Source organism: Protomyctophum bolini (assembly GCF_963924005.1).
Source record: "Protomyctophum bolini genome assembly, chromosome: 19".
NCBI lineage: Eukaryota > Metazoa > Chordata > Actinopteri > Myctophiformes > Myctophidae > Protomyctophum > Protomyctophum bolini.
In genome coordinates, this window is record NC_137880.1 from 31,904,498 (window position 1) to 31,919,286 (window position 14,789).

Genomic DNA, 14,789 nt, shown 5'->3' on the forward strand with positions numbered 1-14,789 from the left:
TGATGAAAAACGGCGTGCTATAGTATGCCGTACGATATGGGCTATAGCCCATGGTCCAAAATGATGAGAAACGAGGATAACTTTTTTTTCAAAATTTAAAAAACATGGGCTATAACCCATCGTTTTTGTCATTTCGTCATTTTTTTCAAATCCTCAAAAATGAGGAAAAACGGCGCGCTATAGTATGCCGTACGATATGGGCTATAGCCCATGGTCCAAAATGATGAGAAACGAGGCTAACTTCTTTTTTTTTAATTTAAAAAAACATGGGCTATAACCCATCGTTTTTTTTTTTTTTTTTTTTTCAAATCCTCAAAAATGATGAAAAACGGCGTGCCATAGTATGCCGTACGATATGGGCTATAGCCCACGGTCCAAAATGATGAGAAACGAGGCTAACTTTTTTTTTCCAAATTTCAAAAAACATGGGCTATAACCTATCGTTTTTTTAATTTTTTAATTTTTTTCAAATCCTCAAAAATGATGAAAAACGGAGTGCCATAGTTTGCCGTACGATATGGGCTATAGCCCACCGTCCAAAATGATGAGAAACGAGGCTAACTTTTTTTTTTTTTTTTTTTTTTAAACATGGGCTATAACCCATCGTTTTTTTTTTTTTTTTTTTTTTTATCCTTAAAAATGATGAAAAACGGCGTGCCATAGTATGCCGTACGATATGGGCTATAGCCCATGGTCCAAAATGATGAGAAACGAGGCTAACTTTTTTTTTCCAAATTTCAAAAAACATGGGCTATAACCCATCGTTTTTGTCATTTCGTCATTTTTTTTAAAACCTCAAAAATGATGAAAAACGGCGCGCTATAGTATGCCGTACGATATGGGCTATAGCCCATGGTCCAAAATGATGAGAAACGAGGATAACTTTTTTTTCAAAATAAAAAAAAACATGGGCTATAACCCATCGTTTTTGTCATTTCGTCATTTTTTTCAAATCCTCAAAAATGATGAAAAACGGCGCGCTATAGTATGCCGTACGATATGGGCTATAGCCCATGGTCCAAAATGATGAGAAACGAGGCTAACTTTTTTTTTTTTAATTAAAAAAAAACATGGGCTATAACCCATCGTTTTTTTTTTTTTTTTTTTTTTTTTTCAAATCCTCAAAAATGATGAAAAACCGCGTGCCATAGTATGCCGTACGATATGGGCCCACGGTCCAAAATGATGAGAAACGAGGCTAACTTTTTTTTCCCAAATTTCAAAAAACATGGGCTATAACCCATCGTTTTTGTCATTTCGTCATTTTTTTCAAATCCTCAAAAATGATGAAAAACGGCGCGCTATAGTATGCCGTACGATATGGGCTATAGCCCATGGTCCAAAATGATGAGAAACGAGGATAACTTTTTTTTCAAAATTTAAAAAAACATGGGCTATAACCCATCGTTTTTGTCATTTCGTCATTTTTTTCAAATCCTCAAAAATGATGAAAAACGGCGCGCTATAGTATGCCGTACGATATGGGCTATAGCCCATGGTCCAAAATGATGAGAAACGAGGCTAACTTTTTTTTTTTTTTTTTCAAAAAACATGGGCTATAACCCATCGTTTTTTTTTTTTTTTAATCCTCAAAAATGATGAAAAACGGCGTGCCATAGTATGCCGTACGATATGGGCTATAGCCCACGGTCCAAAATGATGAGAAACGAGGCTAACTTTTTTTTTCCAAATTTCAAAAAACATGGGCTATAACCCATCGTTTTTGTCATTTCGTCATTTTTTTCAAATCCTCAAAAATGATGAAAAACGGCGCGCTATAGTATGCCGTACGATATGGGCTATAGCCCATGGTCCAAAATGATGAGAAACGAGGATAACTTTTTTTTCAAAATTTAAAAAAACATGGGCTATAACCCATCGTTTTTGTCATTTCGTCATTTTTTTCAAATCCTCAAAAATGATGAAAAACGGCGCGCTATAGTATGCCGTACGATATGGGCTATAGCCCATGGTCCAAAATGATGAGAAACGAGGCTAACTTTTTTTTTTTGAATTCAAAAAAACATGGGCTATAACCCATCGTTTTTTTTTTTTTTTTAATCCTCAAAAATGATGAAAAACGGCGTGCCATAGTATGCCGTACGATATGGGCTATAGCCCACGGTCCAAAATGATGAGAAACGAGGCTAACTTCTTTTTCCCAAATTTCAAAAAACATGGGCTATAACCCATCGTTTTTGTCATTTCGTCATTTTTTTCAAATCCTCAAAAATGATGAAAAACGGCGCGCTATAGTATGCCGTACGATATGGGCTATAGCCCACGGTCCAAAATGATGAGAAACGAGGCTAACTTTTTTTTTTTTAATTTAAAAAAACATGGGCTATAACCCATCGTTTTTGTCATTTCGTCATTTTTTTCAAATCCTCAAAAATGATGAAAAACGGCGCGCTATAGTATGCCGTACGATATGGGCTATAGCCCACGGTCCAAAATGATGAGAAACGAGGCTAACTTTTTTTTTCCAAATTTCAAAAAACATGGGCTATAACCCATCGTTTTTGTCATTTCGTCATTTTTTTCAAATCCTCAAAAATGATGAAAAACGGCGTGCTATAGTATGCCGTACGATATGGGCTATAGCCCATGGTCCAAAATGATGAGAAACGAGGATAACTTTTTTTTCAAAATTTAAAAAACATGGGCTATAACCCATCGTTTTTGTCATTTCGTCATTTTTTTCAAATCCTCAAAAATGATGAAAAACGGCGCGCTATAGTATGCCGTACGATATGGGCTATAGCCCATGGTCCAAAATGATGAGAAACGAGGCTAACTTCTTTTTTTTTAATTTAAAAAAACATGGGCTATAACCCATCGTTTTTTTTTTTTTTTTTTTTTCAAATCCTCAAAAATGATGAAAAACGGCGTGCCATAGTATGCCGTACGATATGGGCTATAGCCCACGGTCCAAAATGATGAGAAACGAGGCTAACTTTTTTTTTCCAAATTTCAAAAAACATGGGCTATAACCCATCGTTTTTGTCATTTCGTCATTTTTTTCAAATCCTCAAAAATGATGAAAAACGGCGTGCTATAGTATGCCGTACGATATGGGCTATAGCCCACGGTCCAAAATGATGAGAAACGAGGCTAACTTTTTTTTTCAAAATTTCAAAAAACATGGGCTATAACCTATCGTTTTTTTAATTTTTTAATTTTTTTCAAATCCTCAAAAATGATGAAAAACGGAGTGCCATAGTTTGCCGTACGATATGGGCTATAGCCCACCGTCCAAAATGATGAGAAACGAGGCTAACTTTTTTTTTCAAAATTTCAAAAAACATGGGCTATAACCCATCGTTTTTTTCATTTTTTGGTTGTTGAGAAACAGCTCCTAAAACATTATTTGACACTTTTGGTTGTTGAGAAACAGCTCCTAAAACATTATTTGACACTTTTGGTTGTTGAGAAACAGCTTCTAAAACATTATTTGACACTTTTGGTTGTTGAGAAACAGCTCCTAAAACATTATTTGACACTTTTGGTTGTTGAGAAACAGCTCCTAAAACATTATTTGACACTTTTGGTTGTTGAAAAACAGCTTCTAACCATTATTTGACACTTTGGTTGTTGAGAAACAGCTCCTAAAACATTATTTTACACTTTTGGTTATTGAGAAACAGCTCCTAAAACATTATTTGACACTTTTGGTTGTTGAAAAACAGCTTCTAACCATTATTTGACACTTTGGTTGTTGAGAAACAGCTCCTAAAACATTATTTTACACTTTTGGTTGTTGAGAAACAGCTCCTAAAACATTATTTGACACTTTTGGTTGTTGAAAAACAGCTTCTAACCATTATTTGACACTTTGGTTGTTGAGAAACAGCTCCGAAAACATTATTTTACACTTTTGGTTGTTGAGAAACAGCTCCTAAAACATTATTTGACACTTTTGGTTGTTGAAAAACAGCTTCTAACCATTATTTGACACTTTGGTTGTTGAGAAACAGCTCATAAAACATTATTTTACACTTTTGGTTATTGAGAAACAGCTCCTAAAACATTATTTGACACTTTTGGTTGTTGAAAAACAGCTTCTAACCATTATTTGACACTTTGGTTGTTGAGAAACAGCTCCTAAAACATTATTTTACACTTTTGGTTATTGAGAAACAGCTTCTAAAACATTATTTGACACTTTTGGTTGTTGAAAAACAGCTTCTAACCATTATTTGACACTTTGGTTGTTGAGAAACAGCTCCTAAAACATTATTTTACACTTTTGGTTATTGAGAAACAGCTCCTAAAACATTATTTTACACTTTTGGTTGTTGAAAAACAGCTTCTAACCATTATTTGACACTTTGGTTGTTGAGAAACAGCTCCTAAAACATTATTTTACACTTTTGGTTGTTGAGAAACAGCTCCTAAAACATTATTTGACACTTTTGGTTGTTGAAAAACAGCTTCTAACCATTATTTGACACTTTGGTTGTTGAGAAACAGCTCCTAAAACATTATTTTACACTTTTGGTTGTTGAGAAACAGCTCCTAAAACATTATTTGACACTTTTGGTTGTTGAAAACCATTATTTGACACTTTGGTTGTTGAGAAACAGCTCCTAAAACATTATTTTACACTTTTGGTTATTGAGAAACAGCTCCTAAAACATTATTTGACACTTTTGGTTGTTGAAAAACAGCTTCTAACCATTATTTGACACTTTGGTTGTTGAGAAACAGCTCCTAAAACATTATTTGACACTTTTGGTTGTTGAAAAACAGCTTCTAACCATTATTTGACACTTTGGTTGTTGAGAAACAGCTCATAAAACATTATTTTACACTTGTGGTTATTGAGAAACAGCTCCTAAAACATTATTTGACACTTTTGGTTGTTGAAAAACAGCTTCTAACCATTATTTGACACTTTGGTTGTTGAGAAACAGCTCCTAAAACATTATTTTACACTTTTGGTTATTGAGAAACAGCTTCTAAAACATTATTTGACACTTTTGGTTGTTGAAAAACAGCTTCTAACCATTATTTGACACTTTGGTTGTTGAGAAACAGCTCCTAAAACATTATTTTACACTTTTGGTTATTGAGAAACAGCTCCTAAAACATTATTTTACACTTTTGGTTGTTGAAAAACAGCTTCTAACCATTATTTGACACTTTGGTTGTTGAGAAACAGCTCCTAAAACATTATTTTACACTTTTGGTTGTTGAGAAACAGCTCCTAAAACATTATTTGACACTTTTGGTTGTTGAAAAACAGCTTCTAACCATTATTTGACACTTTGGTTGTTGAGAAACAGCTCCTAAAACAATATTTTACACTTTTGGTTGTTGAGAAACAGCTCCTAAAACATTATTTGACACTTTTGGTTGTTGAAAACCATTATTTGACACTTTGGTTGTTGAGAAACAGCTCCTAAAACATTATTTTACACTTTTGGTTATTGAGAAACAGCTCCTAAAACATTATTTGACACTTTTGGTTGTTGAGAAACAGCTTCTAACCATTATTTGACACTTTGGTTGTTGAGAAACAGCTCCTAAAACATTATTTGACACTTTTGGTTGTTGAAAAACAGCTTCTAACCATTATTTGACACTTTGGTTGTTGAGAAACAGCTCCTAGAACATTATTTTACACTTTTGGTTATTGAGAAACAGCTCCTAAAACATTATTTGACACTTTTGGTTGTTGAAAAACAGCTTCTAACCATTATTTGACACTTTGGTTGTTGAGAAACAGCTCCTAGAACATTATTTTACACTTTTGGTTATTGAGAAACAGCTCCTAAAACATTATTTGACACTTTTGGTTGTTGAAAAACAGCTTCTAACCATTCATTTTTTATATCGTTTTTTTTATTTTTTCATTTTTTTCAAATCCTCAAAAATGATGAAAAACGGCGTGCCATAGTATGCCGTACGATATGGGCTATAGCCCACGGTCCAAAATGATGAGAAACGAGGCTAACTTTTTTTTTCAAAATTTCAAAAAACATGGGCTATAACCCATCGTTTTTTTCATTTTTTTCAAATCCTCAAAAATGATGAAAAACGGCGTGCCATAGTTTGCCGTACGATATGGGCTATCAATCGGGAACTTATATTTATACTAAACACTGCTCATTGAAAATTATCATGGAGGTGTGGTCAGCAGTAGATTCATATTTCAATCGATCTGGGACATTAAAATTGTGCAAAACTCTGTTCAATGAATTGCCTCTTCTGCTACATTAAACATCACTAAACATTAAACGTTACTTATACCTGTTATTGAGACTCCTATGGAGCATGTTGACATGGATAGCTTGGTTAGTATATCTCTGTTAGTTAATGCAGTTTGCGTGATTAAATGAATAGCCTATTTAATTAGACAAAAAAGTAGAACAGTAGTACAAGTACCGTCAAAACAAAATAATTCACATGCAAGTAAAGGCATGGTGTTGCAGAGCAAAAAAACGCCCTGGTAGTAATAAGTACTATCCAAGCTTCTGGTTCGAAGTGTAGCTATGGTCCATACCAGGACACCATGTCAACAGATGACCGATGTCAGACAGATGTCACCCTCTAGCAAGATGTCCCTGATGGCTTAGCACTAGCAGTACTTATTGAAATGACCAGTTGCCCTCTGAAAGATCTGAGGAAACAGCAGTCCTACCTCCACCACACCCGAATATCCCTATCTGGTCAGCATATAACTCAATCCTGGCATTTGAGAAGCCTTTGACAGAGGTCTTCGTGCTTTGCATTTGAGATGAGATGAGATTCAATGTATTGTCAATGTACAGTACAGCACAGCGAAAAGTATTTTCGCATCTCACCAAAAATACTTTTCACTGTACTGTACAGGGCAAGCCCTATGCACCAACAATGCAAAACCTTTTTATAATTCAGGTTACTGTGGAGACACATGCTGGAACTTTTTACTTTGAAATGTTTTGTAGTTATTTAACGTAAACTCCCAATGCATTGGCAATGGCAATAGAACAAACTTTGTCACGCTACTAGTCCTACATACTAGATACTCCAAACTTTAAGTTAAAGAACTAAAAAAAAACTACAAAACATTTCCTTTGAATGAATTTTTGATGTGCCAAAATCTGCCAGTGACTCCCATTATACATTTCTCAAACTTGAAAGCACTATATTTCAAAAAGTATGAAACATTTCAAAGGGAAATATGTCTGACCATTGACAATGCATTGCAGCTGAATTGTTATCGTCGAAAACCAGTATCAATGTCAGTGGCATGTCATTATGATCGTCATGTCAGTATCATGGTCAGTAGCATGGTCTGATCATGATCTAAAGCCAATGTTAGTTATTGAAAGACAGCACTTCAATATATCATAAACAACTGTTTATTATTTTCTCCCAATTTGTTTTTTTCTTTGCTAAAAGTGGCATATTTCATGTTTTAATTATTTTCAGACCAATATCCATCCGATATCAGTGATTCTTGTCAAAAAGAAGTGACACAGTCATTCTAGTTACTACAGGAATTTACATTTATGCTGTAGATTCTAGGATTCTGTATCCTGGTTTTCATACATATACAGAAAAACAAAATGTACTAGAGACATTAAAAAAACAAAAAAAAAACAGGTTCCAAATCAAAACATGCAGGAAAAAATGTGGCACATCTCAAATCAAATGCCATTTAAAGTAATCAAACATTTGTATCATGGCTTCAAATCAGTTCCTAGAAAAAAGGACACTTTGACAATATACACAATAACATCCTCGTTGTTAATTTATCATTTTGCAACTCCAAGAGTGTACAAATGTTACCAAATGGACCCCCATTTGGTAACATTTGTACACTCTCAGAGGATAGTTAAGTTTACCATTTTTTTTCCTATCGATTACTCACCTCATGGATGGAATTCATGGATATAGTTTTTGTTGCATTCCTAAGCCAATTATTTGATAGCATAGGAATGTGACAAAAACAAAAAAGAATATCCATGAATTCAAGTTTCAATGGGGTGAGTAATCTATAAAGTAATTCTAGGAATGAACTATCCCTTTAATTGAACTCTCAGGATATGTATTGTGTACTTTTAGCTTTTTAGACCCACTATTTGAGGGAGTTAGTGGAGGCGCCTGGCTGGAAGGCAGCCTCACAAAAATGTTCTAATTTGGAACAACTTAAAACAGGAAATGGGAGAGCTTTAAACCATCAATTAATTAGCACCCCACCCCCCCACCCCTCCCCCCAAACAGCCCAATAAGCTTGATTTATACACTATTGCACGTTGGCGTCGCTTGCCAAAGAGAATTTATTCTTTCGGCAACTGCCAGTCATGCAATGGACTATAAATGAGGTATTAGCCCTCCCAATCGCTATTTGAAACGGACAATAAATACTTTTGACTAACAGTACTTGTTCATTTTGACATCAAGGAATATACATTTAGAATGTTAGTTTATTCTCCCGAAGACATCTAAGGGAAGACATATCTCGCACATTTTTATAAACAAACAGAAATATGAATCTTTCATGAACATGCCCTGCTGAAACACAGCTGCTGGATCCATAACATGGCATCATTACAAATTACTACACTTGAATTGAATTTGTAATAAAAGAAATATATCCAATTTACTAAAATCCAATCTACCATTATTCACTTAAGCCCTATTTCATACTTCTGCTATTCAAATATAACAGATCTAACAGATCTACTGTAGATCTGCCATTTTTGAAAAGATTTAATGGCATGCCTAAAATATCGGTTAAAGTGGTTTAACCGTTATTTTAACCGTTAACTAAAATGAACAATAATTTTATAACTAAAATGAACTAGACAAGATGAATCATGAGCACGTTTTAGACCCATCGTGTATGGATGCAGCAAATGTATTCATGCGGTCTGTAACCATGTTCCAACCAAGATTTAACCCATTCTGACCTGAGATCAGATTCATACGTAGGTTTCCACTGGACACACACTGGTCTGATTAACCCATTCTGACCTGAGATCAGATTCTAAAAATGTCACAGTCGTTCTTCGATTTTTCAAAAATAGCAGACCTACAAGCTCGTAGCGCGCCACTCGGTGGCGCGCTATGAGCTTGTAGATCTGCTATTTTTCAATAGCTAAAGCATGACATGATGCTAACACCAAAACGGGTTCCCGTTCAGAATGGGTTAAGAGAGAAAACACAGGCAGACACTACAGTTCCATGACCACTGTTAAGCACGCGCACACGCACACATACGTTTGCATTACTATACTCGTTAGGACATCATTTTAGGACAGCATTGAAACTCGAAAAATAGATCTACAAGACCTCACAATTTGCAACATGCAGTCTTGTTGTGACACCTTGTGAGCCTGTAGATCTGCAATTTTCCAGTGTGTGACATTGCACCAACACTAAAACAGGGAAAAGTCTTTTAAACCGCAATGGAAACAAGTCCCCGGGACATTTCTTGTTATCCTTTTAGAACATACTGTACCTACTGTACTTCCGTGCCATTTTCATAAAGTGATGACTAATAGTGATGTAAAGAAAACCTGGTCAAAAAGTGCAAGGAAAAAGTGATCAATCAGGTGAATGAAATCATACCCCAGACCCTAAAACTAACCTCTAAAAATGTGAATGAAATCATACCCCAAAACTAACCTCTAAAAGTGATCAATCATGTGAATGAAATCATACCCCAAACCTAACCTCTAAAAGTCTGATATTTTTTAAACCCAATTCTAAAAATCCCCTTATAAAAACAACCACTTATCTTGTGATGATGATGACCAGGAAAATGGTCCTGCCAATGTCCATTTCTGAAATTATAGTATTATAGTATAATTATAGTGGTCCTCACAAGAATAGTAATACACACACACACACACACACACATCCAGTCACAGATGGGCGAAGGTAAAGCTGTATCCCTCCCAACCTGAGAACATGATTGTCGAGCATGCACACGGCATACAGTTTTAGTTAATTTGACGATTCATGAACGAAAACACAAAAGAACTGTCCCTAAAAATGTCTCATCGAGATGGTTTAGTTTGGGATGACCATGATTTGTAGTTACAAAGAGAAAGACAATTTGTATTAAAGTCATTTGAAAATCAAGCAAAAGATGTCATTACAAAACAGGAAAAAAAAACAAAAAAACATAGAAACCCTGTTCATGGTCCGGTTGTGTATGTGCTTTTCAAACTAAACATATTTTGATCACATGGCCACGCTAGAATACAAAATAGATGAGTAAAATCAACAATAACATCAAAGTAGTGCTATGGTTTTATACATAATATACACAAGTTAACAGTGATCTCTCAACTGCAGTATTAATAGACTCGTCTCATGAGCAAAAGGCGCTAGGGTCACAGTGGGTTCCACTTTAGTTAACACTTTCCAATGCTAATGCTAGTTATACTCATTGACCACTAGGGGGCGAGGTGGGTGGCAGAAGGGCTAGGTTGTCTAATAGGAGGCGCTACGAAACCTTCTCCGACATCACTACACTGCCACAGTGTTGCCTTAACATGAGAGACCCACTGACCTCATGAGTTATATGGATGAGATCATGGAACAGCGCTAGCTCAAAGTAACATGATAGCTAGAATCTTAAGGACTACAGTATATCTGTTGTGTATTCATAGCTTGTGTATGATGGGTTTCTCTGACTGTTGGGAGAGATTATCATTCTGTAGCCCCAAAGACCCCCCAAAATCAAAATGATGAAAGTGGCAAATCAGTGAAACTAGCTGCCAATTGTCAACACTTTTTCAGTTCAAAAGAAAGGTGTATTATGTAGAGTGGTGTGGATTCCTGGGCCTTTATCTTGTCCAGTCTTAATGTGCAGTGTGAAGGAAGGAGTGCTGCTGGGTGTTGTGGGCCGTATAGAGAGCATGGCATGTTGGGTAGTGTAGGCAGTAATATGAGGTGGATTCCGGTAAATAGATCCTGCTCCCTCTCTCTCTGGTTGCCGTGCTACAGAGGCCCTTTGAACTGGTTCCCGGAGAGGTGCTGTCTTATGGATGGCTTTGATCCCGCTGCATCGCCCAGCTTTCTCCACACCACCTGCGGCCAGGAGGAGAGAGAGTGAGAGAGAGATATAGATGGAGAGTGAAGGGTGGTGAAATACAGTAGATGAGAATAAGACCCAAATAATAAAGCCAGGCAGAAATCTTCTCCAAGACAGAAATACTTAATGTTTTTTTGTTTTGTTTTTACTTTAAGCTAAGACAGAGCTCTGGGGGTGCCTGGTGGCTCAATCAGTTAACACTGTGTCTGTCTGTAATTATGCTGCTGTAAACTGCAGTTTAACGATCCAAACTTGTAAAAGGCCGAAGATCGGGCTTTGCCTATAGGGCCCATTCTGATGTTAACACGGCCCTGAATGCACCATGTGTACACCTTGTGAATCGCAAAGACTCAAAGTTTGAATCAGATTCCCATGATCGTGACTCGCATACCCCCCCCCCCCCTCTCTCTCTGCCCTAGGTTTCCCGTCTCTCTACACTGTCCTATCTAAATAAAGTGGAACAAATGCTATAAAAAGAAAAGGACTCTGTCCTCTGGCCTCCGTGCACCAAGGTCTCTGTGAAAGAAGTGGGGCCCCAGGGGAGACCCCAGTGATATTACAGAGGTGCCATTGTGGCGTGCTCCAGAGATTCCAGGCCTGTTGCATACCTCCTGATAGCCCATCTCTCTCTCTCTCTCTCCCTTTCTCTCTCGCGCTCTCTAATCAGTAAACCTTTTATCCAGGGACCGGTCCCTTTCAGCTCCACAGAGATGACAGAGGGACAGGGGAGGGGAGTGGGTGGATGGATGGAGGGGGAAAAGAATGGAGGAAGGGGTTGTATAGAGGGGGAGGAGGAGGGTGCTCTTTTCCCTGCCTCTTCAGTGTAATTGCTCTGACAGCTCAACTACCAGGCTCTCGTTAGTAGGACCTCCAATTACAGCTCCCTCAGCGGCACAAGTGCTTTGGGTGTGTGGGGGGCTTACAGACCACTGCTACCACAAGTGTTGTTCCTTGCCTGCCCCAAACGTGGCTTTCTTATTAAACGATGGTGACCTCGAAATGTTGCCTGTAATCTGATTTGAACGAAGGACAGATCGACCTACAGACTTGCAGAGCTGAATGTGACTTCGTCGTAGCCTTCTTCATGAAACGGCGCATTCCTGACACCAAGACAGCAGAGGTCTTCAAAGTGTTATTTACAGTATGCCGATTTACCTGAACTCATAATTGTTGAGGATACCTGGCCAAATTCTCTAAGGCTGCAACGGTCGATTAATTTCTTTGCGATTATTCCATCTATGGCCTCTTCGGATGAGAACAGTTTAAATAATTACAACATACCGGTAGTTGTAAGTGTTGCTTTTGCTACTACTTTGTTGCACAAAAAGTCATAGTTTTCACAGTTTTTATTATTGGTACCTACTGTGTGCTGCTACTAACAATTTTTATTTAGCATTATTTATGTACCTCTTTTTGCATTGGATTGATGCCATCAAGTAAATTTAGTTCAAAATCAAATAATTCATCCATCCATCCACCCATTTCATATGCCCCGACTAGGTCCTTTCCCCCTCACTTTCCAGACACGTGTCATGGCTTTACACCTACAGCACTAAGGATGGCTTTTCAAATGTTCTTTAACCATTGGCAACTGTGTCAAAGATATGCTTTGGAAAGCATCTGAAGAAAAATAAATAAAAGAACAGCTTAGGAAAGCTTAGGAGACAAGATAATTAAAACTAGGGGAGGCTGAGGTCTGTACTTACGTTGCACATCTCTCGAACGATGGCTTTCTCCTTCTCACTGAGATCCTCCTCATAGTCCTCAGGAACCTGCATGTCCATCTTCTCGTGGACCTCTAGCACCTGGCCATGGAGACACAGGATTAGGATTTGTAGTCACTCATCGACACATCTCTTTACAGAAAGTAAGTAATGTAACCTCAAACCTGTTTCAAAATATACTAAATTCGGTGGACAGAAAGTAAGTAATGTGCATAACCTCAAACCCGTTTCAAAATATAAAAAAATTGGTGGACCGGTAAATCCATTTTGACAAATTGTGTAAAATATATTTTTAGAGACATAATTCGGTGTCTAAAATAACTTTTTGTACATGAGTATATATAAAACACAGTATTCATGTCACTGACCGCACGTGAGCGACGTGAAGACTACATCATTATAATGTGTGAAGTGTGAACTGTTCTCAACCCGTTGCACTGAAAATTCCCACCAACATATTATTCATAGAAGTTCAAAGTTCAGGTATGAGTATGTGACAAAACCGCACATTACGCACATTGTGACAAAACCGCACATTACGCACATTGTGACAAAACCGCACATTACGGCCAGGGTAGACATTAAGGGCCATTATGGTGAGGCAAATGGCATAACTAGTGGACAACCTTAAATTAATAGTGGAATGCTCGCCTTAAAACACAGTTGTACAGCCGGCGCAACTGTTCAGCCTGGTATTCCTAAACGTAACCCATTTAAACTATGCTTAAAATATAACCTTATTCCTAACCCTAACCTCAGTAAAACAGTGCCAAAATCTAACCCTATACCTAAATTTAACCCCAGTGATACTATGCCTAACCCTAAACTTATTTCGAACCCTATTCTCAGTAAAACAAATATACAAGAATACAAGAACCTCCCCATCGAGTCTCTCGGCGTGAGGTCAGTGGGAAAAAATGAGGGCGAGCGGGTTTTAAGGCGAGCATTCCGGTTACCCCTTAAATAGAGAGGTGCAGTGAGCATGCGACCATAGTAGTAGTTAGCGACCAGAATGGTAATGATCAGTGATGGACATTTACACAAGTACTGTCTGTACTCTTGAAGTAAATTTACTTTACTCCATTTTAATTTCCATTTTGGGAAATTAAGACTTCTGCTCCACTACATAAGAGGCAAATGTAATTTACTTAATAGTTACTTTGCACTGCAGCTATTCAAAAATTAGTGTTGTGACCGTGAGCTTGCAGATCAGCTCCGTCAGCCTCTTGTAAGCTTGTAGATCGACTCTGAGCTCACAATGTGTTGCATCGCAATGCTTGCAGATTTGCTAAAACCACTTGTCAGACCACTTGCAGTATAGTGCTCTCAAATCTCTCCCTCCCACGATCATACCTTCATGGCGTGCACCACTGCCTCAGGCTTCTGGACACAGGACAGGTAACCTGTGGCAGGAGAGGACTCACTGGTGGGCAGCCGCCCTGTGCCCTGAGCAGAGAGAGAGAGAGAGAGAGATAATGTCACCACCAGGATGTGTTGTTTTATAGGCATGCTAACAGTGTTAATGAGAAAGTATGCAGAGACATACAGACACGTGTCACGATTAAACAGTCTCTATATACCAGTGGTTCCCAAAGTGGGGTCCGGGGAACCCCAGGGGTCCTTGAGGGAGTTCCAGGGGTTCCCCAGCAAAAGGATAGTTTGGAACCAAATGGACCCTTATGGGTCCGAGTATACAAATTAACAAATATAGTTAAATTAACATTGATTTTACAATATAAATTGGGGTCCGTAGCCTAATTTATGTAAAACTGGGGGTCCTTGAAATTAAAACAGGTTGAGAATCACTGCTAGAGCCGTAAAAATGAATATCTCTTCAAATGGGGGTCCGCTGCCTAATTAGTGTCAATTTGGGGGCCCTTGACACCCCCCCCCCCCCCCCCCCCCCCCCCCGTTTGTTTGTTTGTTTGCTTGTTGTCTGTTACAGCCATAACTTGTACAATTTTATCTGAATTAAAAACCTCAAATTGGAGTACGTAGGTCAGGACCTGTACTGTTCATTTTCTGTT

At 37.7% G+C, this 14,789-nt stretch overlaps 1 protein-coding gene across 4 annotated transcripts in view; it reads right to left on the minus strand.

The window, feature by feature from the left end:
- Positions 1-7,333: 7,333 nt before the first annotated feature.
- Positions 7,334-14,789, minus strand: part of ccdc85cb (coiled-coil domain containing 85C, b) — a 57,878-nt gene continuing 50,422 nt past the window's right edge. For all 4 annotated transcript variants that reach the window (XM_080791687.1, XM_080791686.1, XM_080791685.1 and 1 more), the window contains 3 exons: positions 14,116-14,208; positions 12,745-12,843; positions 7,334-11,034 (listed from right to left, as the gene is read on the minus strand). In XM_080791687.1, the coding sequence (XP_080647813.1) occupies positions 10,945-11,034; positions 12,745-12,843; positions 14,116-14,208 (282 nt within the window). In that variant the 3' untranslated portion in view covers positions 7,334-10,944. The remainder of the gene's footprint in view (positions 11,035-12,744; positions 12,844-14,115; positions 14,209-14,789) is intronic.